Source organism: Pseudorca crassidens, chromosome 1 (genome assembly GCF_039906515.1).
Source record: "Pseudorca crassidens isolate mPseCra1 chromosome 1, mPseCra1.hap1, whole genome shotgun sequence".
In the NCBI taxonomy this organism is placed as follows: Eukaryota; Metazoa; Chordata; class Mammalia; order Artiodactyla; family Delphinidae; genus Pseudorca; species Pseudorca crassidens.
This window is the reverse complement of record NC_090296.1, coordinates 104,762,495-104,789,424: the sequence shown is the minus strand read 5'-3', so window position 1 is coordinate 104,789,424 and position 26,930 is coordinate 104,762,495. Positions and strand designations below refer to the sequence as shown.

Genomic DNA, 26,930 nt, shown 5'->3' with positions numbered 1-26,930 from the left:
GGCATCCGATTGAAGACACATCTAGGAGACAGCTGGAACACTGTCCAGGGACAGAGACTTGCAGGTGCTATCTTTGCAGTCTCTCTTTGCTGTGCTCCAGAATATCAGTATCTCCCAGAAGGGAGCTACTACATGTATCTGGTGCCCTGATTTTTGCAGTTTCCGCCCAGGAGACACGTCTTAATTGCCTTGCTTTGGAGGCCAGGGGAGCTTGTGTTCCCGGTCCAATGGAACTGTAACAAACAGTCACCCAGAAAGGAGATCTTACACCCTTGTCTGGCACCCTGATTTTTGTGGCTGCTGCCAGAGGATACCTCTACATAGCATGGCACCGGTGCCAGTGGGGCTTACAGTAAAGGGTCCCACAGGACTGTAACCAACAGAGAAAGAGTTCTTCAACAGCTACCACCTCTAGGCACAGCAGCAGTCACAGACCCAAGAGTTCAGTTTTTCTGTAGAGACCTGTTACCCAGCTGTCACGGCTGCAGCCTGAGGGGCAGGCTTCTACTTAACCGTGTATCTAGCAGCTGATTTTAATCCTTTTCGGAGACCTCAGAGGGCTGGTGCTATCTTCGTGCTCTCCCTCTGCCACACTCCTGAATGCCAGTGTGCCCCCAGGGGGAGCTTTCCATTCATCTGGCAGCCTGGTTTTTGTAGCCATTGCCCAGGGGATGCCCCTAAATCAACTGGCTCTGGTAGCCGGGGGGGCTTGCATTCCTGGGTCATTCCAAAGTAATGTGGCAGTTGGAAAGACAGTTCTTGGCCAGGTACCACCTCCAAGGCACTGCACAGACGGCAGACTGGGACACCCCCTCCCATCCCCAGTTTTTCTGTGAAGGAAGCCTCTGCTTTCCTCGAGCTTTGGCCTAAGGGGTAGGCTTCAGGTTTGGCATATGTCTAGTGGCCTACAGAGCTACTCTCAAGGAACAGATGTAGTCTTGCCTCTTTCCCTCTGCCTTGCTCCAGCTCACCAGTATCTCATACACTTGTCAGGAGCCCTGATTTTTGCAACTTCCCAAGTGACACCTCCAGATTGCTTGGCTCTGGTGGCAAGCAGGGTTTATGCTATAGTCATACTGGACTATATATACTTGCATACTTTTAAAAGCTGCTGCCTGAGGGTCCAACTTCCAGTCAGCCTGATTTTAGGTGCTGAGATCCTCCCTTCTGGGACCTTGATAGGTCTTGGTACATACCTAACTACTGGGAGCTATTAAAGATATAATAAGCTGCTTGGACAAGCACAAAAGTTTAAGGGACAACCAAGACCTAGGACAGAGTTGAACAACAAGTTTCATCGCCTACATCCTTCAAGACTGGGAGGGGTGGTAGTTTCATCTACTGCATAGAAACCAACACAGAGTTAAGCAAAATGAAGAAACAAAGGAATATGTTCCAGGGACTTCCCTGGTGGCACAGTGGTTAAGAATCTGCATGCCAGTGCAGGGGACATGGGTTCGAGCCCTGGTCCATGAAGATCCCATATGCTGCTTAGCAACTAAGCCCGTGCGCCACAACTATTGAGCCTGCGCTCTAGAGCCTGCAAGTCACAACTACTGAGCCTGAGAGCCACAACTACTGAAACCCGTGCGCCTAGAGCCCATGCTCCACAAGAGAAGCCACCACAATGAGAAACCCGTGCACCACAACAAAGAGTAGCCCCCGCTTGCCGCAACTAGAGAAAGCCCACGCACAGCAGCGAAGACCCAATGCAGCCAAAAATAAATAAATAAATAAATTTTAAAAATATATATATGTGTTCCAAATGAAAGAACAAGGTAAAACCTCAGCAAAAATTCTTAATAAAATGGAGATAAGACACATTATAATTAAAATGTCAGAAGTTAAAGACATGGAGAGAATCTTAAAAGCAGCAAGAAAAAACAACTAGTTATGTACAAGCAGACCCTCATAAGATTACCTGCAGATTGGTCAGCAGAAACTTCACAAGCCTTTGGGATTGGCACAATATATTCAAAATGCTAAAAGGAAAAAAATCTCCATCTGTGATCAAGAATACTCTGTCCAGCAAAGTTATCATTCAGAATGGAAGGAGAGATAAAGAGATTTTAAACCAAGCAAAAGCTAAAGGAGTTTATCACCCATGAACCAGCCTTACAAGAAATGTTAAAGGGACTTCTATAAGCTCTAAAGAAAGGGTACTAACTAGTAACAAGAAAACATATGAAAGAATAAGTGTCACTGAGAAAGTAAATATATAGTAAATGTAATGGGTTAGTTATAAAGCTAGTATGAAGATAAAAAAACAAGTAGTAAAACTATGATTATAATAACTAATGGATACAGAAGATTAAAAGATATAAAATGTGACATAAAACATTGGAGGGCAGAGTAAAAACGCTGAACTTCAGAATGTAATCAAATTTAAGGTGTTAACCACCTGAAGTAGACTGTTAAAAGTTTTTATATGTAAGCCTTATGGTAACCATAAAGCAAAAACCTATAGTAAATTCACAAAAGATAGAGAGAAAGCAGTACAAGCATATCACTAAAGAAGGTCATCAGACTACAAAGAAAGAGAGCAAGAGCAAGAGAGGAAGCACAAAAACTTCCAGAAAACAAGTAAGATGGCAATAAGTACATACCTGTCAATAATTACTTTAAATGTAAATTTACTAACTCCTTCAATCAAAAGACAGAGTGGCTGAATAGATAAAAAACAAAACCCATTTATATGCTACCTACAGGAGACTTGCTTTAGATATAAGGACACACAGAGACTTGAAAGTGAAGGGATAGAAAATATTCCATGAAAACAGAAACCAAAATAAGCTGGGGTAGCTATACTTTTATCAAAATTGACTTTCAAACAAAGGCTATATAATAAGAGACAAAGAAGACATTATATTATATTGGGCCAACCCAACAAGAAGATAAAACATTTATAAAATATTTTTGTATCCAACTTAGGGGGACCTAAATATGTAAAGCATATATTAACAAACTTGAAGTGAGAAACAGACACCAGTACAACAATAGTAGCGGACTCTAATGCCCCCTTTACCTCAGTGGATAGATCATCCAGACAGAAAATCAATAAGGAAACATCATCCTTAAAAGACACAGTAAGGGCTTCCCTGGTGGCGCAGTGGTTGAGGGTCCGCCTGCCGATGCAGGGGACACGGGTTTGTGCCCCAGTCCAGGAAGATCCCACATGCCACGGAGCAGCTGGGCCCGTGAGCCATGGCCTCTGAGCCTGCGTGTCCGGAGCCTGTGCTCCACAACGGGAGGCCACAACAGTGAGAGGCCTGCATACTGAAAAAAAAAAAAAAAGGCACAGTAGACCAGATATACTTAACAGATATATAAAAGACATTCCATCCAAAAACAAGAGAATACGTTCTTTTCAAGTACAGATGGAACATTCTCCAGGATAGATCATATGTTAAGCCACAAGACAAAGTCTTAATAAATGTAAGAGAATTGACATCATGTCAAGCATCTCTTCCAACCACAGCGGTATGAATCTAGAAATTAATTACATGAAGAAAAGTGTAAAGTTCACAAATATGTGGAACTTAAACAACATGCTACTTGAACAACCAATGAGTCAAAGAAGAAATCGAAAGAGAAATAAAAAATACTTTGAGACTAATGAAAATGGGAATATAACAAAGTTTATGGAATACAGTAAAAGCAGTTCTAAGAGGAAAGTTAATGGCAATAAATGCCTACCTTAAGAAACAAGAAGAGTCTCAAATAAACAACCTTACTTTTCACCTCACTAGATAAAGAAGAATAAAGCCTAAAGTTACTAGAAGGAAAGAAATAACAAAGGTTAGAGCAGAAATAAATGAAAGAGACAATAGAAAATATCAATGAAAATAAGAGCTGGTTCTCTGAAAAGATAAACAATACTGAAAAACCGTAAGCTCGACTCACCAAGAAAAAAAGAGAGGACTCAAATAAATAACAACAGAAGTGAAGAGAAGATGGTACAACTGATAGCACAGAATACAAAGGATCATACGAGACTACTTTGAACAGTTATATGCCAACATATTGAACAACCTAGAAGAAATGGATAAACTCCTAGAAACATACAACCTACCAAGACTGAATCATGAAGAAATAGAAAATCTGACCCAACTGATTACTAGTAAGGAGACGGAATCACTAATCAAAAACCTGCCAACAAACAAAAGTCCAGGACCAGGCAGGTTCACTGGTGAATTCCACCAAACATTCAAAGAAGAATTACTACCTATCCTTCTCAAACTCTTCCAAAAAATAGAAGGGGTGGAAACTCTTCCAAACTCATTTTGTGAGGCCAGCATTACCCTGATCCCCAAACCGGACAAGGATGCCACAAAAAAAGAAAATTACAGGCCAGTATTCCTGATGAATACAGGTGTAAAAAATATTAGCAAACAATTCAACAATACATTGAAAGGATCATACGCCATGATCAAGTGGGATTTATTCTAGAGATGCAAGGCTGGCTCAACATTCACAAATCAGTCAATGTGATTCAACACATTAACAAAATGAAGGATAAAAATCATATGATCGTTTCCATAGCTACAGGAAAAGCATTTGACAAAAATCAACATTCATTTATGATAACAACTCAACAAAGTGGCTATGAAGGGAATGTACCCCAACATAACAGAAGCCATATATTGTACAACAAGCCCACAGTCAACATCATACTCAAAAATTGAAAGCTTTTCCTGTAAGATTAGGAACAAGACAGGGATGCCCACTTTTGCCACTTTTATTCAGCATAGTGTTGGGAGTCTTAGCCAGAGCAATTAGGCAAGAACAAGAAATAAAAGGCATCCATATTGGAAAGGAGGGAGTAAAACTGTCACCATTTGCAGGTGACGTGACGTTATATATAGAAAACCCTAAAGACTCCAACAAAAAAACTTCTAGAACGAATAAACAAATTGAGTAATGTTGCAGGATACAAAATCAATACACGAAAATCTTTTGCATTTCTACACACTAATAACAAACTATCAGAAAGCAAAATTAAGAAAACAATCCCATTTCCAACTGCATTAAAAAGGATAAAATACCTAGGATTACATTTAACCAAAGATGTTCAAGACCTGCATACTGAAAACTACAAGACATCAAGGAGAGTAGTTGAAGAAGGCACAAATAAGTGGAGAGATATTTTGTGCTCATGGATTGGGAGAATTAATAGTGTTAAAATGTCCATACTACCCAAAGCAGTCTACAGATTCAATACAGTCCCTATCAAAATTCCAATAGCATTTTTCACAGAAATAGAACAAAGAATTCTAAAATTTTTATGAAACCACAAAAGACCTCAAGCGGCCAAAGCAATCTTGAGAAAGACGAACAAACGTGTAAGCATCACACTCCCTGATTTCAAGCTCTATTTCATATCTATAGTAATTAAAGCAGTATGGTATTGGCATAAAGACAAACACATAGTTGAATGGAGCAGAATAGAGAGCCCAGAAATAAACCCACACATATGTGATCAATTAATTTACAACAGAGGAGCCAAAATTAGTGGGGTAAGGACAGTCTCTCCAATAAATGGAGTTGAGAAAACTGGAGAGCCACATGCAAAAGAGTGAAACTGGAACACTATCTTATACTGTACAGGAAAATCAACTCAAAATGGATTAAAGACTTGAACATAAGATCTGAAATCATAAAACTCCTAGAAGAAAACATAGGTATCAAGCTCCTTGACATAGGTCTTGGCGATGATTTCTTTAATCTGACACCAAAAATAAAATTTTTTAAAAGCAAAGATAAAAAGTGGAACTATACCAAACCAAACAACTTCCACACAGCAAAGAAAACCATCAACCAAATAAAAAGGTAACCTACTGAATGGGAGAAAATATTTGCAAGTCATATATCTGTTAAGGGGTTAATATTCAACGTGTATAAAAAACTCATACAACTCAATAACGGAAAAAAAAAAAAAGTAATTGGATTTTAAAATGGGGTAGAACATCTCAATAGACATTTTCCAAAGAAGACATAAAGATGGACAACAGGTACGTGAAAAGATGCTTAACATCACAAATCATCAGGGAAGTGAAAAAACCACAATGAGATATCACCTCACACCTGTCAGAATGGCTGTTATCAAAAAGAACTCAAATAACAAGTGTTGGTGAGGATGTGGAGAAAATTGAACCCTCGTGCACTGTTGGTAGGAATATAAATTGGTGCAGCCACTATGAAAAACAGTATGGAGGTTCCTCAAAAAATTAAAAATACAACTATCATATGATCCAGAGTTCCACTTCTGGGTATATATCTGACAAATGAAACACTAACTCAAAAAGATAAGCACCTTCATATTCACTGCAGCACTGTTTACAATAGCCAAGACATGGAAACAACCTAAGTGTCCAATGATGAATGAATGGATAAAGAAATTGTGTGTATATACAGTGGAATATTATTCAGCTGTAAAAAAGAATGAAATCTTTCCATTTGCAGCAACATGGATGGACCTCAAGGGCATTATGCTAAGTGAAATAAGTCAGACAGAGAAAGACGAATACAATGTGATCTCTCTTACACGTTGAAACTAAAAATCCCTTTAAAAAAAAGCTAACAGATATAGATAATATATTGTTTGTTGTCAAAGGATGATGGTAGAGGGTGGGAGAGATGAGTGAACTTGGTCAAGAGGTTAAAAATAAAAAATCTTGAAATCATACATTAAGTCAGAAGTATATGCCTTGAATTGTAGGAGTCCATAGGCAAATTAGAATTTTTGGTGCACAAATTGAAAGCATGTTCTTATAAATAAAAGCAGTTGGACTTTATAACATTTTATACACATGCTGTTTTCTTTATTTTCTACATAATAGTGTAAGGATTATCTTTTGCATCAGTCTTTTTATAGGTAATAATGTGTCATTGCAAGGAGACAGCTTAATTGCATTCTAGGAGCTACTGTCACCATCCTCATTAACTGGCATTTAGGCAGTATAGGTAACATATACTTTATGTATACTAAAGTATGTGTGAATGTTTTCATATAAATAATGTTGAGGCCATTTTTTTTAACATCTGTAAGAAAATAGGGGCTTATTTATAATGGGTTTTGAAATTTAATGTCTCGAACTATAAAAACAGCTTCACAGGAAAAAAAACAAAAAAAAAACAAAAAAACAACCTGCCTCAAGGTGGTTGGGGGGATTAATTGATGTAACACATACAAAGCAGTCCAAAACTGTCCAGGTATTGTTATGTATCCTATGACTATATTTTGCCACAAGTCTTTTATGATTTTTATTTGTATTTTTGTACCTTTAAGCAGTGTTTACCTTTAACTTAATAGTTTATTTGTAAATGGTATGAATAAACATTGAAGACTGACTTGCTACTGAGGATTTTGAGTGACATGTTCATGGCCATATTAAATATTAAGCTTAATTTCAAAGTCTGTAAAGCATACTTTTAAAAAAAGAGCAAGACCAAAGGAAAAATCTCATTTTAAGAATGGCATTAGAGTGTTAGTTATCCTGTGAACAGAACATTCTCTGTACCTTCCCCTTTTTTGAGTCTTGCATAAATATAATCTGACGCTGAGTTAGGTGTTAACTGACACCATATCTTGCTTGATCAACCTGCAGTTTAGTTATGAAGCAGGAAAACAAGGTGTAAACTATCCAAGATCTCCACATGGCCTGGAATGACCTATGGCATCTTATATAGCCCTGGTTTCAAAATTATGAATAGATAGCCTATAAATACTTAATTATATTAAACAGTGTCACTGAATGTCTAGAACTTCTCAATGGGGAAGAGGCTGTAATAAGTTATTTTTCTTTGAAAATTAGAACCACTGAAAATTGGATAGGCCAGGTCACAATATAGAGCCCTTCCTATCAGGAGAAGTGTTCAGAGGTAACCCATCATTCAGGAGGATAGCCATTTCCACACCTGGCAGGAAGTTGAACTATACAACCTTCTGAACTCATTTCCAGTTCATTAATTTCACAAAATTAAAGAAATTGATGACCTGTCTGGGTATTGTCATTGTTACTTTCAAATTGAGGCGCTCTTTATTTTCTCTTTGACATGTAAGGTGTCAACGTATAGAGTCTTGAACCATAAGCAGTTTTATTCTTAACATTGCCTACTATATGATTCAGGAGGTATAATTTGAGTTGTTTATTATATGTCTCCAAAGTATTGGGTTGGCCAAAAAGTGCCTTCGGTTTTAAGTAAAAATAAAAGACATTTTTCATTTTCACCAAGAACTTTATGGAACAACGTATTCACCTTCTGCCATTTTTCAGGCAACTTCATAATTCCATCTTCCCAAAACTTTATCTTTTTGAGCAAAGAACTGTTCCAGGTGCCTTTTACAGTCTTCCAGGGAATTGAAATTTTTTCCATTAAGAGGATTTTGTAAAGACCAAAATAAATGGAAATCTGAAGGTGCAATGTGTGTTGAATATGGTGGATGAATCAGAACTTCCCAGCCAAGCTGTAATAGTTTTTGCCTGGTCATCAGAGAAACATGTGGTCTTGCATTGTCCTGATGGAAGATTCTGTGTTTTCTGTTGACTAGTTCTGGATGCTTTTCGTGGAGTGCTGCTTTCAGTTGGTCTAATTGGGAACTTGTTTGACTTAATCTTTGATTTTCCAGAAGGAGTTCATAATAGAGGACTTCCTTCCAATACCACCATATACACAACATCGCCTTCTTTGGGTGAAGACCGGCCTTTGGTGTGGTTGGTGGTGGTTCATTTCGCTTGCCCCATGATCTGTTCTGTTTCACATTATTGTACGGTATCCACTTTTCATCGCCCGTCACAGTTTGTTTTAAAAACAGAGCGTTTTCGTTATGTTTTAGTAGAGAATCACATGTGGAAATACGGTCAAGAAGGTTTTTTTCGCTTAACTTACGTGGAACCCAAACATGAAAGCGATGAACATAACCAAGCTGGTGCAAATGATTTTCAGCGCTTGATTTGGATATTTTGAGTATGTCTGCTATCTCCCACGTGGGATGACGTTGATTGATCTCAATTAGTATCTCTATTTGATCACTATCAACTTCAATTGTCTACCCAACCGTGGAACATTGTCCAACGAGAAATCTCCAGCACAGAACTTCGCAAACCACTTTTGACACCTTCAGTCAGTCACAGCACCTTCTCCATGTGCTGCACAAATCTTTTTTTGCATTTCGGTTGCGTTTTTACCTTTCTTGAAATAATGTTGCTTTTTTTCTTCCATCTTCAATATTAAAATGGCTACACAAAAATTCACCAGTTTTGATGTCTTTTTTTAAGTGCACGCTGATATGACAGCTGTCACATACAATCTAACAAAATTGTTTTGAATGAAGTTAAAGACAATAAGTGCTACTAGAGCCATCTTACAGAAAAAACCAAACGAACCTTTTGGCCAACCGATACTTTATATATTTATCCACTAAAGAGTATTTTAAAGGTAAGTTCATTGTTATCCTTCCAAATAGTGAATTCCCTGCTTCTAGTGGAATAAATAAGAATCAAAAACCAGATGAAACTAGATGGTCACATTCTGAAATCACACTCAGGATTAGTTCAGTTTGACAAACAAATTTTGCATTCGTCATCCTGATACTTAATTTTGTCAACCTTCCACCTACCCCTTCTGCCAAAATAAAGAACTTCGGTATACTAATATAATGGAAAAAATATCAAAACCTAAATCACAAAAGGAGAAGAGAATGGATATTATATCTCTCATTAGACTCATTGCTTTGATTCTCTTTATTTGGTTTCAGTTTTTTTAGGCCCCTCTGCCAGTGCTGTCATAGGAGCCAGTGGGCACTGTTTTCTTTTTTGCTTTGTTTGTTTTATGTGTTTCTTTAAGGTTTCTTGTCATTTTAAATGTGACATACTTATTAAGTCATATTTAAAGTCATTTTAAGTTGTATGTCATATTAAGGTTTAATGTGACACGTGGGCATAATATGACTCTTCAGTCTTGTTCCGAGTGCTAAGAATACAGTGATGAACCAGATAGATATGGTCACTGCCCTGGTTGAACTTACAGTCTAATGGAGGATACATAACAAATAAATTGGCTGTTACATAATTTTAAGTCAGGCATTGAAAAGAAAGTACACACACAAGGAATATGGTGAGGGTATGGCAGGAGAGCACTGCTTTAGATAGGGTAGTCAGTAGAGACCCTTTCAAAATCATAACAAGCAGGGGATTGAAGGGTAAGAAAATATTCCAGGTAGAGGAAACAAGTATCAAGTCCCTAAGGTGTAAAAGAGATCATTCACATTTTCTTTCTGCGCTGGTTTAAACCATAAAGATGACCAATTTAACTTGCTACTGAGATGGTTATGATTTGATGCAATTCATTTAAATTGTCAGCCCCCCAAAATAGTCACTCCTTCACTTTGTGCTTTAAACCTTGGCCCCCAGACACTTGGAGTATTAGTCTCAACTTACATATGATGTATCTGATATTTCTTATAGAGGGAGTTTTCGATACATATTAGCTCCTTTCCCTTCTCCCTACTGTGCAGCATTGTTGAGAATGCACTTGCCAGGCAACTCTTCTCCTTCCCCTCAGCCCCACCCCCAGCAGAAGTGTGTGGTATTTGGTGCTGGGATAGGGAGGGCACAATCAAGAAAAACACCAGTCTTCAGACCTACCCTGTTCTCTCTATTAAGTCTCCCAGGGGTCCCAACCTTCTCCTGAGTCTACCAATTTGACTTCTGGAATTCAGGTCACTTCAAGAAGTGTTGCCAGGGTATTCAGCCATCTACAAGAACTCAAGTCCCAGTTACTGTTATATGCTGCCCATTCCAGGGGTTTTCCTTCTTCATCCTAAACCTCTCTCCTTGGCTCTCTACTGCATGACTGCTTCATCAAGAAGCTGCTCTAGTTGATGCTGAAATGGGGGATGAGCTGGGGAGATTTGATTGAGTTATTTTGGAATTCCTCTGACTTGCTCTTTGGTAGCGGTTCTCCTCATAACTGTTGGCCTTGGTAGCCAGAACAGGACATGGCATTTTCCTGCTGCTGAACTGGTAGAGAAGGAATTGGCCTTTTACCCATGACTGGCAGCTGTATAGAAAAACAGAACACCTGATCTAGTAGTAGGTGAGACTTGGCTTGTTTCCCTGGTCCCACTTGAAGTTACTGCCTTACAAGGTACCTTCTCCTCGCAATAATGGGGGAAGGGGGGTGAGAACACTGTGCCTTCATTTTTTTCCCTTATTGGTAAAATGAGAGTGTTGGTATAGATGATCCCTAAGGTCCCTTTTAGTTCTAATACATCGTGTTTCTATTCCAAACCATGTAGTAGTTTTGTCTCTAATGTCTGACACACATAATGTTTACATTGGAAATTATTCCAGTATGTGAGCTTGATATATATGTGGAAACGTATAGCCTTACTGGTCGAGCCTGGATATTCTCATTTCAGAATGCACGTTTGGATTGTAGCTGGAAAACTTTGTACTGCCAATGTCTTACTGCAAGTTTTTGCTATTAAAAGCAGTAGTACTGTGTACCCTGAGGATGAAACAAGCTAAGTAAGCCTGAGTTAGTCTTTAAAGAAGGATGAGCATGTATCAATGAAATTTGTGGTGAATGACTTGAAGATGTGTTTTTTCACTTTGTCATAGGGGTCAAATTGGACTGAAATAACACTGTGCTAATATGATTCTGAATTCTGTTGCTCTCTCTGAATTGATCCCTCCTTCTTTTGCAGGAGCTATTGTGACAATCTTGGTTACCATCCATTAAGTGCTGCTGACTTTGGAAAGATCATGAAAAATGTCTTTCCAAACATGAAGGCACGTCGTCTGGGCACGAGAGGCAAATCTAAATATCCTTTACCAGAATGGTTTTTAGTAATCTCTTTAAGTTCTCCCTTATTACAGAACATCTGCTGCTGTAGTTCAACTAGCAACTATATTTAGAAATAAATTTAAATCAACAAATATAAACGACTCAAAAGTACTTAGAATAATTGTAAATTGTATTTTCCCAGCTGTTTATCACACTGCAAGAGAAATAACAAATAGTGGTTATTAGGATTGTGATAGATTTCACCTTACTCTGTCACTATAATGTGTTCTTAATGGTCTGATCTTCTTTTCCTTAACAATAGAATTACTAAGGCACGCCACAGTACAGCAGTTGTAAATTATGTCAGTGAAAGTGGAGAAAGATGTTAGTTTATCATCTTTCCTTCCTCTAATTTAGAAACATAGGGATCTCTTTGGCAATATATACAACATTCAAACAATTTTTTTGTGGAACTTGTGCTGTAGGATTAGTGTTCTCTTTGTATTTTCATCCAACCCTTTAAAGGCTGTATTAAAATTAAAGCCAGGGCATAGAAAAGGCCCCTCTCATGATAGAGAAATACTTAGGAGCAAACAGAAGTAAGGAAATTAAAATTAAGAGTTTACTAAAGTTCTTCCTACCCTTGGAAGAAGATTGTAACATGGAGGGTCTCTGTATCATATTAGAAATGCATCATTTCTCTCTGCTTAGCTTTTGGCCTTTTCCAAAACATAAAAATTCTGCTGTGGGGGAGATGAAGAGGGGAAGGGGAGAGGCTGCTTTTCTCAAACGGCTCCAGGTGTTCTGTAACCAGTTGTTGCACGACCGAGTCTTGTTTCCTGAGTACAAACAAAAATGTCTTCATGTGTCTTTGGCATGTTACAGGTGATAATCCTGTACGTTTCAGTGGAAAAAGAGAAGTGAAAAGGTTAAAGCTCTTGTGACACTCATAAGAGTTGTTTTTGTCCCAGTGCCCTGGGCTAAAGTTTCCCTTCTCTCTGCCAGGTTTCCATCTGGATATTCCTTTCCTTCTGACCTGTTTGTTACTGGTGGCTGGCACCGCTTATTAGGAACATTTATTCATAAAATTTATAACAGATGAAAATCATTTTGTTCCATTTGAGCCAGTAACATTCTACAAGGACTGTTTCAGTTTCAAAAGAGTAAAGATGTCCTGAGCTTCTAATAATTAAGTTTTCTTTTACAGAAGAATTCAGAAAGTCGATGGTATCTCAGGCTGATTTTATTCTCATTTCATATATGGTTACTTTTCAAGTGCTAACTATATAAACAGTTCATTTAATTTCGAGTACTTCAGACCTTAACCATTTATTACGTATTGCTACAGTGGACTAAGAAAAAAAGCTTTTGTTCATATGCCAACACTACCCAATCTTGATTTTCACAAAACTGGGGATGGGGTAAGAATTTCTGCCTTTTCTTTTTGATAAGTAGAATTATACCTTATTATCAACATTGAAACGATTCTGCATGGTCTCATTTGGATAAAACCAGGGACCAGGAACTGTCTTTTACTAAATAAATGAGCCAAAAAATTCAACAGTGGCTGGTAACTGTTAGCATATATGACTTATATCACCGTGGTTCGTGAAATTAAGGAGAAAAAAGATGGATCTAAAGTTCCTGATTGGTAGATATATCTATGGTATATATTGTCAAGAGGAAAATTTAAGTTATAGAATAACGTGTAGAACGAATGTTTTCAGAAGAGGAAATACGGCTTATGGCATAGCTTGTTTTCTTGATGTTAGAAAAGGCTTTTTAAAAAATTCAAAAGATCTGTTAGTCTCCATATATGTTTAACAATATATGTTTAAATGTTATATTCACAACACTGCTGGTGGCTGTGCACCAGTGGGTATAGGCATAGACCTCATATTTGCAGTACTTTTATGCCTGCCAGTACCACTCACTTAGTACTACTTTGACTCAATAGTTTTATATTGTGTCTTCTGATTAAGAACATGTATCTTAAGTGTGCTTCAATTTAATTTCTCTGAACTTTCTTTTAAAAGTTTTTTCCTTTTTCCTTTGTTTAGTTGGAAGGAGCTGAACCTTCTGGGCAGCTTCAAAATATTGATGAGGAAGTTATCACTTCTGCTTGCCGTCTTGTGTGTGAATGGGCCCAGAAAGTGTTAAGCCAGCCATTTGACACGGTCTTGGAATTAGCCCGCTTCCTTGTAAAAAGTCACTATATAGGCACCAAGTCGGTGGCAGCTCTAACTGTAATGGCCGCAGCACCACCAGGTACAAAATTATTAACAAGCTAAAACTGACAGGGTGTTAACTGTCTTTAGAGTTGGTAGTAAAAAGAAGAGCTTAGCTAAAAACCTCCTTTGTCTTTTTAGTATTTGTATGCGTCCACTCTTACTTCCCTTAATACTAAATTCAGATGGGCTTGTTGAGCTAACAAAAATAATAATAGTTCTTTCATGATAAACTTTAAGTTATAGCTTTGTATGTTGCTCTGCTTAAGTATGAAACTTTTATGATTTCCTAGTTGGTATTTCATTAATTTTTCCATTGCTGTTTTAAAGTTTAAAGAAGATGTGTATGTGTACTTTTAAGTATATATGTATTTCTAAATTGATAAATTAAATATGACAAATATAAAGTAAGATTAAGTTTTTTAATTACTTGCTAAGACTCCTATCCCCAAAACTAATACTTATAAGTGAAATGATCTTTGGACAATGTGAAAGGTACCTTAGTCTCACAAAAAATAAACCATGTGAAGCATTACTATGAAATAGCAAGAGTGATTTTTTTTAATATGCATTCAGATGAGTATTTTTATTCAGATAGCAACTTAAGAATTAACAGTATTAGGACTGACAGTATCGTTGGAATAATAACTCCCTCCTAAATTAATAGCTGTGTAAAGTATCTATTTTAATGAAATTTTTAAAATGTCTTATTTCAGTCATACTTTATAAACCTAAAAAAAGAGTGAATACATTTTTTATTACTCTGGGAAATTATAACTTCTATAAAAAATTTATTAATATGAAACAGTAGATTTATCACAGCCAGAATTATAATTATAATTATACTCTTAAATGACTTTACTTTTCTATCTTAACTTCATTATTTTAATAAGGAATCCTTTTTCTCTGTTTAAATTTATCAGAAGCTTTAAGCATTTTCAGTATGTGTGTGAGAGAGATTGTTCTGTTCTCTCATTTTATTGTCAATTGAGGACCATAAATATCAGCAAAATAGCTTTTTACAAGAGCCTCCTCATAGTTTTTCCTGTCTCGATATAAAATGGATGGCTCTAATCTGTATAGTTATGTAGTTACACAGGGGCAGAAGAGTGCTTAGGCAGCCTTATCTAGCTAGATAGCTCACATCTGTTACCTCATTTATTCTCCCAGCGGTCCTGTAAGGTAGGGGATATTTATTCCCATTTTACAGATCGGGAAACAGATTCAGGGAGGTTAAGTAATTTGTCCATAGTCAAATAAGTAGTGGAATTAGCCAGAATTTGAATCCTGGTTTGTCCTTCTCCAAAACCCAGGTTACTCCTTTACACCAGACTGTCTTCCTAGCTTCTGGCAAAATGAGGTTCTAAAAGATATGGGCCCTTCAGCTTTCTGTGTTCTCTTTCTGCTACCCCTACTGACACCCAGAAGAGTACTTCCACAAGTTGAGGACTTAGGAGGTATCATGGGGTAAAGAAACAGAGACATCTCTATCTTCTTATTTCCCACATTATTCACATAGTCTCACTGAAAGAAATGTTGAATGAATGGATTTTTAAGGCTAAGTGTGAAGAAAGGTATATTTTTTAAACCAAAATACTAAAAAATCACATATATAAGTAGGCATTTTCACTTTTTGAAAGTAGCTCGGGAGGCTGACTGTTTTTTTAACAATCTTCTGAAATATCGTTCGCAGCCACTGCCACTTTTTTTTTTAAATTTATTTTTGGCTGCAGTGGGTCTTCGCTGCTGCATGCAGGCTTTCTCTAGTTGCAGCAAGCGTCTTTCTCTTCGTTGTGGTGCACAGGCTCCTCATTGCGGTGGCTTCTCTTGTTGTGGAGCGTGGGCTCTAGGTGCACGGGCTTCAGTAGTTGTGGCACCTGGGCTCAGCAGTTGCCGCTCACAGGCTCTAGAGCTCAGGCTCAGTAGTTGTGGCACACGGCTTAGCTGCTCCGCAGCATGTGAGATCTTCCCGGACCAGGGCTCGAACCCGTGTCCCCTTCATTGGCAGGGAGATTCCTAACCACTGCACCACCAGGGAAGCCCCATTGCCACTTTTAAAAATATCTTTGGTAGTGATGAATCTTCTTCCTTTGAAGGTGCACTTGGTTTTTTGTAAATATCGTCTCCATATTAAGAACAGGTTGTATTACAGACGTCCTTTGTAAGCAGCTGCTTGGAACTCATGCCTGTCCAGAAACCCTAGCAGGAGGCATGAGACAGCGAGCTTGAGCGGTTGGCACAGGCCCTCGGGTTCAGGTGCTGAGCAGCCAGAGCCGAGGCTGCGGACTGGATGGGAGCAGCGCAATTCGAGTTGGATTTGAGGAGAAAGAATAGTACTTAGGTGATAAAAAGGCGGTCAGAACATGTGGGATTGTTGAGCAGTGAGTGTGTGGGTTAGAGTTTACAGTCCCTTTCTCTCCTTCCCGCCTCCCACTCACGAAGCTGTTGCTGTTGACAAGATGAAAAGCAGAAACGGCTGGGGAAGGGAAGGTCAGGATGTGCCAGCAGGACAGGGGTGTCCTCCCTTTGCCTCTCTCCACTGTTTCTACTGACCCCTGCTCACTATCTAATGATCTTAATGCCACTCCCTAAATGTGAAATGAGCTTTTGAAAAATTAGTTGTATTACATAATCAAGTTTTCTTAAAATTTATCCCTTGCTTATTTTATCATTCCTTTTCCTCAGTGTTGATCTTACTACTACTTTAAAAAGCTTTCTCAGTGACCCTTTTTTAGAATATCTTAACCTCAGTCTTATTAAGAAGCTCTGCTTAGTTTCTCCTAGGTCATACTGGAGTAATTAATTAATTAATTAAAGCGGTTAAAATTGTATTACCTGTTTTCATGAAATTCATGTAGAATTAAAGACTTGTTTTCCCCGTACAATTTTTTTCTAAGATATGGATGGTTTCAGCAAATATTTATTGAGTACCCCTTGTGGACTGAGAATTAAAATCATGAAAATGCATGAATTTCTTAGTTAGAGAAGGGGGAAGGAAGATTTTTCTGACATCTACTGATAATATGTAAAACATGCTCTCTTGGCATTTATCTTAGCTTTTGCACATTAGTGACATAGCTACTACTCTTTTCAAAATCTTCATCTATTATTGCAGATATAACTACAGCTGTCACCCAAGTTGAACCGTTTTTTAAGGTGTCAGTTAAAACCGTATTGACAAATGTTTATAAACTGGAAGTGTAATATTTATGCTTCATAAAGAAACTGTGAGTTAAAATTTGCTGGGTTTGGTTGCTTTGTCCAGTAAATGGCTACATAGTCTTAGAAATTGAGTTGTAACCGCTTTCTATAAAGAGGAGTCTTTTAGCTTTACTTTCTGTTTATTTTCAGGAATTAAAGGAATTACCCAGCCTTCTGCTTTTATACCTACAGCTGAAAGTAATTCCTTTCAGCCCCAAGTGAAGACTCTGCCATCTCCTATTGACGCTAAACAGCAATTGCAACGGAAAATCCAAAAGAAACAACAAGAACAGAAACTACAATCCCCTTTGCCAGGAGAATCCTCAGCAAAAAAATCAGAAGGCGCTACAACCAATGGAGTGACTAGTCTTTCTAATGGAAATCCTGCAATCCTCTCTCCTCAGCCTATTGGTATCGTTGTGGCAGCTGTCCCTAGCCCCATTCCGGTAATATCATTAAATAGCATTTGGCCTTACTGGGATTGTGGGAAGTCAGTTGTTTAGTTAAAAGTGGCACAGAAGAAGGAGGCAAGTATAGGTGTAGATTCAGTTATAAACTGATTTTGTGACCACACACAGATTTCACTTCAGTCGGTTCTTTTATTCAGGATATACGTTGTTGATTACAGCGTGAGCTATAAAAGGAACAGAAGTGCAATTACAAGACATACAAGTTTGCACATAACCAGTCAGAGCTTTATGTAAGAGATGAGTCATTTTCAGAGTTGTTTCATCTCTAGCCAAGCAAAGGTGACAAAATTGCAAACTTTTTTTGGTTTATATTTGTTTCCTTTTTAACATTCAGATGGAGCAAAATTGTAATATGTGTTGGTAGTACATTAACATAGACTTGTCTCAGTGGTGGGACCTTGGTCAAGTCTCTAAGCTACTCTGAGTCTCTTTCCTTATCAACAAATAGAGGTTATGGTCTACTTGTCTGTCTCACACAACTGAGTTTATGATGAAGAGGCTTTTAAAATGAGAGTGCATGGGCTTTCCTAGTGGCGCCACGGTTAAGAATCCGCCTGCCAGTGCAGGGGACACGGGTTCAAGCCCTGGTCCGGGAAGATCCCACATGCCACAGAGCAACTAGGCCCGTGCACCACAACTACTGAGCCTGCGCTCTAGAGCCCGTGAGCCACAACTGTTGAGCCCGCATGCCACAACTACTGAAGCCCGTGCTCCTAGAGCCCATGCCGAACAACAAGAGAAGCCACCGCAATGAGAAGCCCATGCACAATGAGAAGCCCGTGCACCACAACGAAGAGTAGCCCCCACTCGCCGCAACTAGAGAAAAGCCCACACGCAGCAACAAAGAGCCAAAGCAGCCAAAAATAAATAAATAATTGTTTTTTAATGTTTAAAAATAAAAAAATAAAAATAAAATGAGAGTGCATCATGCTAAAGCAAGATGGTATTTTATGTTGTTATTTATGATGTTATTAGGGAAATATAGTATCTTGTGGTTTTTCCTGTTCTTATCATTATCCTTATCATCGTCATCATCATGTTATTGAAACATGGAATACCTGGGAACCATACTCTTGCACTATTCATTGTAGAGCAAACTGGGGAAGGCAGTAGTTTTATCTGAGACCTTATCCACAGTGGTTTATTAGTAATGCCCAAGGTAGATCCATTTATAAGACAGTCTCCCCTGTGAGTGAGTCATCTTGCCACAGACTCCAGTTAGATACCTTTATAGTTGCATGTTTCTTCAAGATTTTATTTCTGCTCCTATAACCTCCTTCAAATTCATTGTTTTAGCAAGTATTCATCACAAATGTGAAGTTTTTCATTGAAGTCTTAATACTCTTCTTACATATCATTGTATTTGGTAACTGTATTACACTGTGTTGCATTTATTATAGTATTTACTCGTCTGATCCTATCGAATCTGGTCTAAAAACTTGTCTAACATACGAACTGTCTTTTTTTTTCTTTTTAGCATTACATGTATTAACTGCCTTAATACTAATGAATATATGAATTGCTATTTATATTCTAGACTTGTTACATCTGATATTTTTGTTTTCCGCCTTTTTAACAGGTCCAACGGACCAGGCAACTGGTAACTTCACCAAGTCCAATGAGTTCTTCTGACGGCAAAGTTCTTCCCCTCAATGTACAGGTGGTCACTCAGCACATGCAGTCTGTGAAGCAGGCACCAAAGACTCCTCAGCACGTCCCAGCCAGTCCTGGGGGGGATCGCTCTGCCCGGCACCGCTACCCTCAGATCTTACCCAAACCAGCCAACACCAGTGCCCTCACCATCCGCTCTCCAACTACTGTCCTCTTTACTAGTAGTCCCATCAAAACCGCTGTTGTACCCACGTCACACGTGAGTTCTCTAAATGTGGTGAAAATGACAGCAATATCCCTCACACCCAGCAATAGTAGTGCCCCTCTGAAACATTCTGCCTCAGTAAACAGTGCTGCAGCAACAACGGAAGAATCAAGGACCATTCCACAGATCAAGAATGGTTCTGTTGTTTCACTTCAGTCTCCTGGATCCAGGACCAGCAGCACCGGGGGACCATCTGCTGTGGAAGTCAAAATGGAACCTGAGATGTCATCAGATGAGCATCCTCTACAGTGCCAAGAGAACTCTGATGGGGCTGACGTGCCCAAAACAACACCTAGTGCCCTCTCAGGGCAGAAAAGTAATACAGAGGGAGTAGTGCAAAAACCTTCAAATGAAGGTGTTAATGAAATAAAAGCAACTAAGGTCTGTGACCAGAGGACCAAATGTAAAAATCGCTGTAATGAAATTCTGCCAGGCACTTCAACAGGCAATAATCAAAGCACTATCACTCTCTCAGTTGCCACTCAGAACTTAACTTTCACCAGCACCAGCTCACCATCTAATGGTGACTCAATAAATAAAGACCCTAAATTATGCACTAAAAGTCCAAGAAAGCGGCTGTCTTCTGCATTGCAAGAGTCCCAGGTGCCTCCTGTAAAGAAACCAATTGTGGAACAGCTTTCTGCAGTTATCTCAGAAGGTCAGAAACCAGGCAGTGTTAAGAAGGACCAAAAGGTTCCACATTCAGGGAAAACGGAAAGTTCAGCAGCAGGTTCTCAGATTCCTAGCAAGGTATCAACAAATGTTAACTCACACGTAGTGGCAAGTCATCCTCAGCAAGTGAATTCCTCTGCTCTTGTTACCAGTGATTTAGCTTCAGAACAGCAAACCACACCATCATCATCTCCAGATATAAAAGTAAAGCTTGAAGGCAGTGTCTTTCTCTTGGACAGTGATTCAAAATCGCATGGCAGCTTTAATCCAAATGAATGGCAACAGGTCACTAAGGATTCTGAGTTTCTATCTGCCGGCTGTGAACAACAGCAAGATATCAGTGTCATGACAGTTCCTGAGCACTCTGATATCAATGACTTAGAGAAGTCTGTTTGGGAATTAGAAGGAATGCCACAGGACACGTATTCCCAGCAACTACACAGCCAGATACAAGAATCTTCTTTGAGTCAAATGCAAGCACAGTCTTCAGATCAGTTACCTCTACAGTCCGAACTGAAGGAGTTCGAGCCTTCTGTTTCCCAAGCAAATGAAAGCTACTTTCCTTTCGATGAGGAGCTTACACAGGACAGTATTGTAGAGGAGCTGGTACTCATGGAGCAGCAGATGTCAATGAACAATTCCCATGCTTACGGTAACTGTTTGGGAATGACCCTTCAGAGTCAGTCTGTGACTCCAGGCGCTCCAGCGTCATCTCACGCCCCCAGCACCCACTTCTATCACCCCATCCGTAGCAATGGCACTCCGATCCCCACCCCCACCCCGACCCCCACCCCGACCCCGACCCCGACCCCCACCCCCACCCCTACATCTGAAGTGGTTGCTGGGTCTCAGAGCCTGTCACGGGAGAGCCCTTGCTCCAGGTTGGCCCAGACCACGCCCGTGGATAGTGCTTTAGGAAGTAGCCGACATACACCCATCGGTACTCCGCATTCTAACTGCAGCAGCAGTGTCCCTCCCAGCCCCGTGGAATGCAGGAATCCATTTGCATTTACCCCAATAAGCTCCAGTATGGCATATCATGACGCCAGCATTGTCTCAAGTAGTCCTGTGAAACCGATGCAGAGACCCATGGCCACACACCCCGACAAAACCAAGCTTGAATGGATGAATAATGGGTATAGTGGGGTTGGTAATTCATCCGTTTCTGGCCATGGCATTCTCCCAAGCTATCAGGAACTAGTGGAAGACCGTTTCAGGAAACCTCATGCTTTTGCTGTGCCTGGACAGTCCTACCAGTCTCAATCCAGACATCATGACACTCATTTTGGTCGTCTGACTCCTGTCTCTCCTGTGCAGCATCAAGGTGCCACTGTAAGTAGCACCAACAAACAGGAGGGCTTTGCGGTCCCTGCCCCTCTTGATAATAAAGGAACTAACTCTTCGGCCAGCAGCAACTTCCGGTGCCGAAGCGTGAGCCCTGCTGTTCATCGCCAACGTAATCTTAGTGGAAGCACCCTCTACCCAGTATCTAATATCCCCCGATCTAATGTGACCCCCTTTGGAAGTCCAGTAACCCCTGAAGTTCATATTTTCACAAACGTTCACACGGATGCATGTGCCAACAACATAGCTCAAAGAAGTCAGTCGGTTCCATTGACAGTCATGATGCAAACAGCCTTCCCAAATGCTCTTCAGAAGCAAACAAACAGTAAAAAAATAACCAATGTTTTGTTGAGTAAACTTGATTCTGACAATGATGATGCAGTGAGAGGTTTGGGCATGAACAACCTGCCCTCCAATTATACAGCCCGGATGAATCTCACTCAGATTTTGGAAACTTCCACTGTCTTTCCTAGTGCCAATCCGCAGAATATGATCGATTCCAGCACTTCTATTTATGAATTCCAAGCACCATCTTACCTCACCAAAAGTAATAGCACCGATCAGATCAGTTTTTCTCCTGGCGATAATCAAGCACAATCAGAAATTGGAGAGCAACAATTAGATTTCAGTAGCACTGTTAAAGACCTGTTGAGTGGAGACAGCTTGCAAACCAACCAGCAGCTGGTAGGTCAGGTAGCATCTGATCTCACTAATCCTGCATCTGATTTTTCTAGCGACATCAGGTTGTCTTCTGAGCTCTCAGGCAGCATCAATGATTTGAATGCTTTAGATCCAAATCTACTGTTTGATCCAGGTCGTCAGCAGGGACAAGATGATGAAGCTACACTGGAAGAATTAAAGAATGACCCATTATTTCAACAAATTTGCAGTGAATCCATGAGCTCTATGACTTCATCAGGTTTTGAATGGATAGAAAGCAAGGACCACCCTACTGTTGAAATGTTGGGTTAAATTGTATTTTATAATATGTAGCACACTGTATCGAAAGACACATGTATTGTATTTGTCTTAATGGAAGTGCCTCCCGCAGCAGAAACACTTACTATTCATTGTGACATTTTAAGAGTTTGCTGCAGAAGCGGTTTCTTCTTCAGTAGGAAATGGTTAGACTCGCCTCAGCTCTTAACAAGTTTCTGAAGAGAGTAGGCTGTAGAAAAACAAATATTAGGTTTTCAATTTTATAATGTTCCCCATTTAATCACATTGTTTGCTAGTAAGCAAAAGAATAACCAGCTTTTACGAGAGCAGTCTAGATCTTTATTTTGTATAAGTTTATTTTAATTCATTGGTTGATCTGCACAGATTTTAGAGGAAACCATTGATTTTAGGTATAGGATATTTTTTGTTGTTGGCATTATCATTTAGATATGAAATCATAGTTAAGGTGAACTGTAGACAAGAAGGTCTTCCTTGAAACAGGGATAATATTCAGGTTATTATAAATATTTAGGCTTGAAGCATAGAGCTACTGTAGAATGAAAAAAAAATCTCTGTAGGACTTTCTGGGACTTCAGTACCATTTGCACCTGCAACGAAGGGCTTAAATAGGAGAAGATAATGGAAAATTAAATATTAATGTAAGGAAAGCAAAAGCTGCGCTAAAATATTTAAAAGGAAAAAACTAGTAGCCATTTATATTTGTGACCTTGCATTAGTCTTCTTTTAAAATGTTGATTTTAACATGGAGCTTACACAGAGACATGCCCGCACGTGCACACACACACAAACAAAACAAGTACGTAATTCCAAACATTGTAATTTAATAGAATAAATAAAAGCATGTTAGAAGAATATTTTATGTTTTATTATTTGGTAGTTGAGATAGGGGAATTTAGAAGGAAACTAAAAGCATTTTCTTAGTTTCATCACAGTATGTCTGCATGCACATATTAAAATTCTATTTAAGATTTATTTTGAAGGGTTTTAATTATAAGTCCTCGATTTAGTGACTGACTCCTTCACTGCTCCTGAATATAGAAATGCAATTTGATCATGGGAATCCCTTTGAAAGACAAATAAGCAGGAGAGAACATAAAAAACTAAACAGAAAACATTTCACCACCTGAGGTCTGAAGTCACAAATCTTTGTATCTCTGATAAAACAAAGGGGATATCAATAGTACTTGAAGAAGAGGAGCATTTTATAACATGCTTAATTTTTATTTATTGTGATAACCACAATTGCAAAAGAAGCACTCAGGATTTGTTTTAAAATGTTTCTCTCTGCGGCTCCCATTTTGTTTTGTGAATAATTATTTATGAATTTCATGCTGACACAAATCTTCTCATTAGTTGACAGCTCCATTTAAGTGAGCTTCAAGATCAGTTTCAAATAGACTTAAAAATTGCCGTTAAGTTTTTAAAGCTAACATTAAACCATTTCTATGCTACCTTGAGCCTAGCTAAGCTTTCCTTTACCTTAATTAGTAAGCCAATCAGAAGACTACAATCCATGAATATTTAACATGTGATGAAGGGTTTAATTTAATAAGATTTCATTGTTCAATAAATTTGCAAAGTAGGGTATTAACATTTTGATAAATAAATGGTGCTAGGTTTGGCTCAGAGGTTTATATATTGATATGTCCTAGTTATTGGCATTTGTGTGTGTTTGCTGTTATCTTGATTTAATGATCTGTTAGACTTTCTTTCTTGATGCTAGTTATTTCTTCACTGTACATTGAGACACAGCACTACTGCACACCAAAGTATGCAATACCCAAAGGAAACTGTGTGATTTCTTTTAACAAATGATGGGAGCCTTTCTACATGAGATACTCTGAAAAGGAGATTTTGAGGCCATTCTAATCCCTTGTTTACATTATTAACTTCCTACTAATACAAAAATAATGGAAATCTTTTTTGATAAAAATATAAAGACTGGAGGATTTTTAACCCCTTGTACAGTATTGCAGCAAACACTTTAAATTTGGTTGAATTCGTCCAGCAAACTTTCTGGGGTTCATATATTGCACTAAATTTGTTGAACCTGTGGTAGGCACATCTCTTAGGATAAATGCAACCAATACAGTCCACAGATTAAACTTTTTAAATGTGTTTCATTATGAAAAGACAAAATGTCATCAAAGTGACAGATAAAATTGTCTTATGTAGCAATGTGCATTAATCTCAATGAGATATTTCTATTTCTTATTCTCTTACATGAGAATATTACAGCAGGAAAAGTTAAGTTTAGTTTGCTTCACCATGTTAATACATGATCACAAAATGTGCATGAGTGTTATTGACTTATCTTGTACAGTACTAGGTATTCCTGTAACCACTTTTTTTTTTTTCTTGGCTGTACTGAAACTGGTTCATTGTTAACCAGACAAGCATAGTTATTCACAAGTTATTTGCTTTTTTATGTTTACTAATTCTGCTTAGTTATTGTTGAATATGTTCTTTTCTCAGATTATTTTCATTGTTTTGATGTTTTAAACATTTTGCATACTGTTTATCATGATAAGACTTCATGAAGTAAATAATTTTGCATATGATTGCAATAAGCACTGACTTTTGAACTGAAAAGAAGGAAAGTGTTTTTTTGTGCAGTGCATCAGAGGTTCATATAACAGTCTTGTACTATAATGTGTTTTACTACACCATAAATGACAAAAACAAGCCCTGTTTCATGTTTTCATTTAGTGCAAAAATTCAAGATTTCCCCAGTGTTTTGTTGTCTGTTGTACCTGCTGAAACTACAGTAGTTGAATATTGCAGTAGCATTTCAGTTCTCTTTTTTTATTGAAAGTGCTCAAAAATTGTTTTTTAAATGTTTTCAAAAACAATTAAAAACATTTTATATTAAACTGACTGGATCTTAAGGTGATTTATGGGATCCGTTTTATGTAGACAGCATGCCATTTTGTAAACAGACCTGAAGCATTTCTTCCTTTGATCTCATGAAAGTTGAGAAAATGGGAAAAAATCAGCATCAGGAGGAACAGTGCTGCTAATCTATTCTCTGCTATTAATCCGGAGGGCTACACAGATCTTATTTTGTTCATCAGAACTCTGCTACTAACTTAGAGTTTATTACCAATGAATGATACATGGCATAGAGCTTTATGTTGTCCAAAAAAAAAAAAAAAAAGGTCTTTCCTTTCGTTCACTGACATATACTGTTTGCTTTCAAATGTTAGTCTGTGTAGTACCTAGATATGGGTATTTGGGGAACTTTGAATAGAAAAGTAACAGAAAATTTTAAAGCATAGCTATGTGCAAAAGCATTATAGGCATTTTGGTGAAGAACAGGCAAGCAGAACAGGAACCAATGGATATAATGAACCAATAAGAAATTCTGGAGGAAGAAGTGTTATGTAGTATCTGAGGTGCTTTTGGCTGCAAGTAAGAGAAAACCTAACACTGACTTCAGCCATAAGGACATTTATTTTTAGCTTAATAAGAATTTTGGTGATAGGAGGTGCTCAGGTTCATTCAGTGACTCAGTGTTTTTTTCTGTGTTCCATCAGCTTCAGCGTTGCTGTTCTGTGTCTATTGCCTCATGGTCACAAGATGACTACCACAGCTCCAAATATGGTATCTTCATACATCCCAAACAAGGTGGTAAGGGCAGCTCTCAGCCTTTTATCAGAGAGAAAAATATCTTTCCCATACTCTCCCATTACTCCCTCCCACTCCACCCCCTACTTAATCTTGTTAGAAAAAAGAAGGTCAAGGCCCACCATAAAACTAACTAGTTTAGATTCTTGATTCATCTTTTATAGCTAGGGGAGGGGCCCATTTCCAGGAGCATGTGATCATCCACTGAAAATGAGTTCCATAACCTAGAGAAGATACCAGGGACTTAAGATATTGTGCCCACCTTTGAGAGAGGCTCATAGTCTTGTGAAGAACTGATTGCATGTTCTTTGATAAGTGCGAATTAGAAGTATATATGGCATGCTATCTAGAAGAAAAAAGGTGAGCGTTCACACTCTGAGGATCCATGAACTGGGCAAAAGAGGTCGTTAGTAAGGACTACATTTAGAAGTAGCCTGTAAACTAGTGTAAACTGTTAACTTGTGTCTTGCCTCCCTCTCTTGAGTTGAAAATCAGATATTATGGAATATCATAAGTGTAAATTGCCTCAGTACCTATTACTGTCATAGAAGACCGAGATTTTGATTCTGTTGAGTCTGTAGAGATTTATTTTGATATACATTGCTATCAATGAATTTTTAAATAATTAGAATTACAAATTTGTGAATGGGATCATTTATCAATAGCACATGATCTGGAATTTTTAAAAAATATGTATATGACTAGTCCTGGAGCTATAAGTTTAGAAGGGGAAAAACAAAAAGGCAACAACTTTCAAGATAG

The 26,930-nt window shown here is 38.4% G+C and overlaps 1 protein-coding gene across 1 annotated transcript in view; it reads left to right on the top strand.

The window, feature by feature from the left end:
* Positions 1–25,414, top strand: part of RFX7 (regulatory factor X7) — a 150,229-nt gene extending 124,815 nt beyond the window's left edge. The window contains exons 5-9 of the mRNA XM_067747679.1: positions 11,711–11,827; positions 13,127–13,211; positions 13,851–14,058; positions 17,370–17,665; positions 19,269–25,414. Of these exons, the coding sequence (XP_067603780.1) occupies positions 11,711–11,827; positions 13,127–13,211; positions 13,851–14,058; positions 17,370–17,665; positions 19,269–22,553 (3,991 nt within the window). The 3' untranslated portion in view covers positions 22,554–25,414. The remainder of the gene's footprint in view (positions 1–11,710; positions 11,828–13,126; positions 13,212–13,850; positions 14,059–17,369; positions 17,666–19,268) is intronic.
* The last annotated feature ends 1,516 nt before the right edge of the window (positions 25,415–26,930 follow it).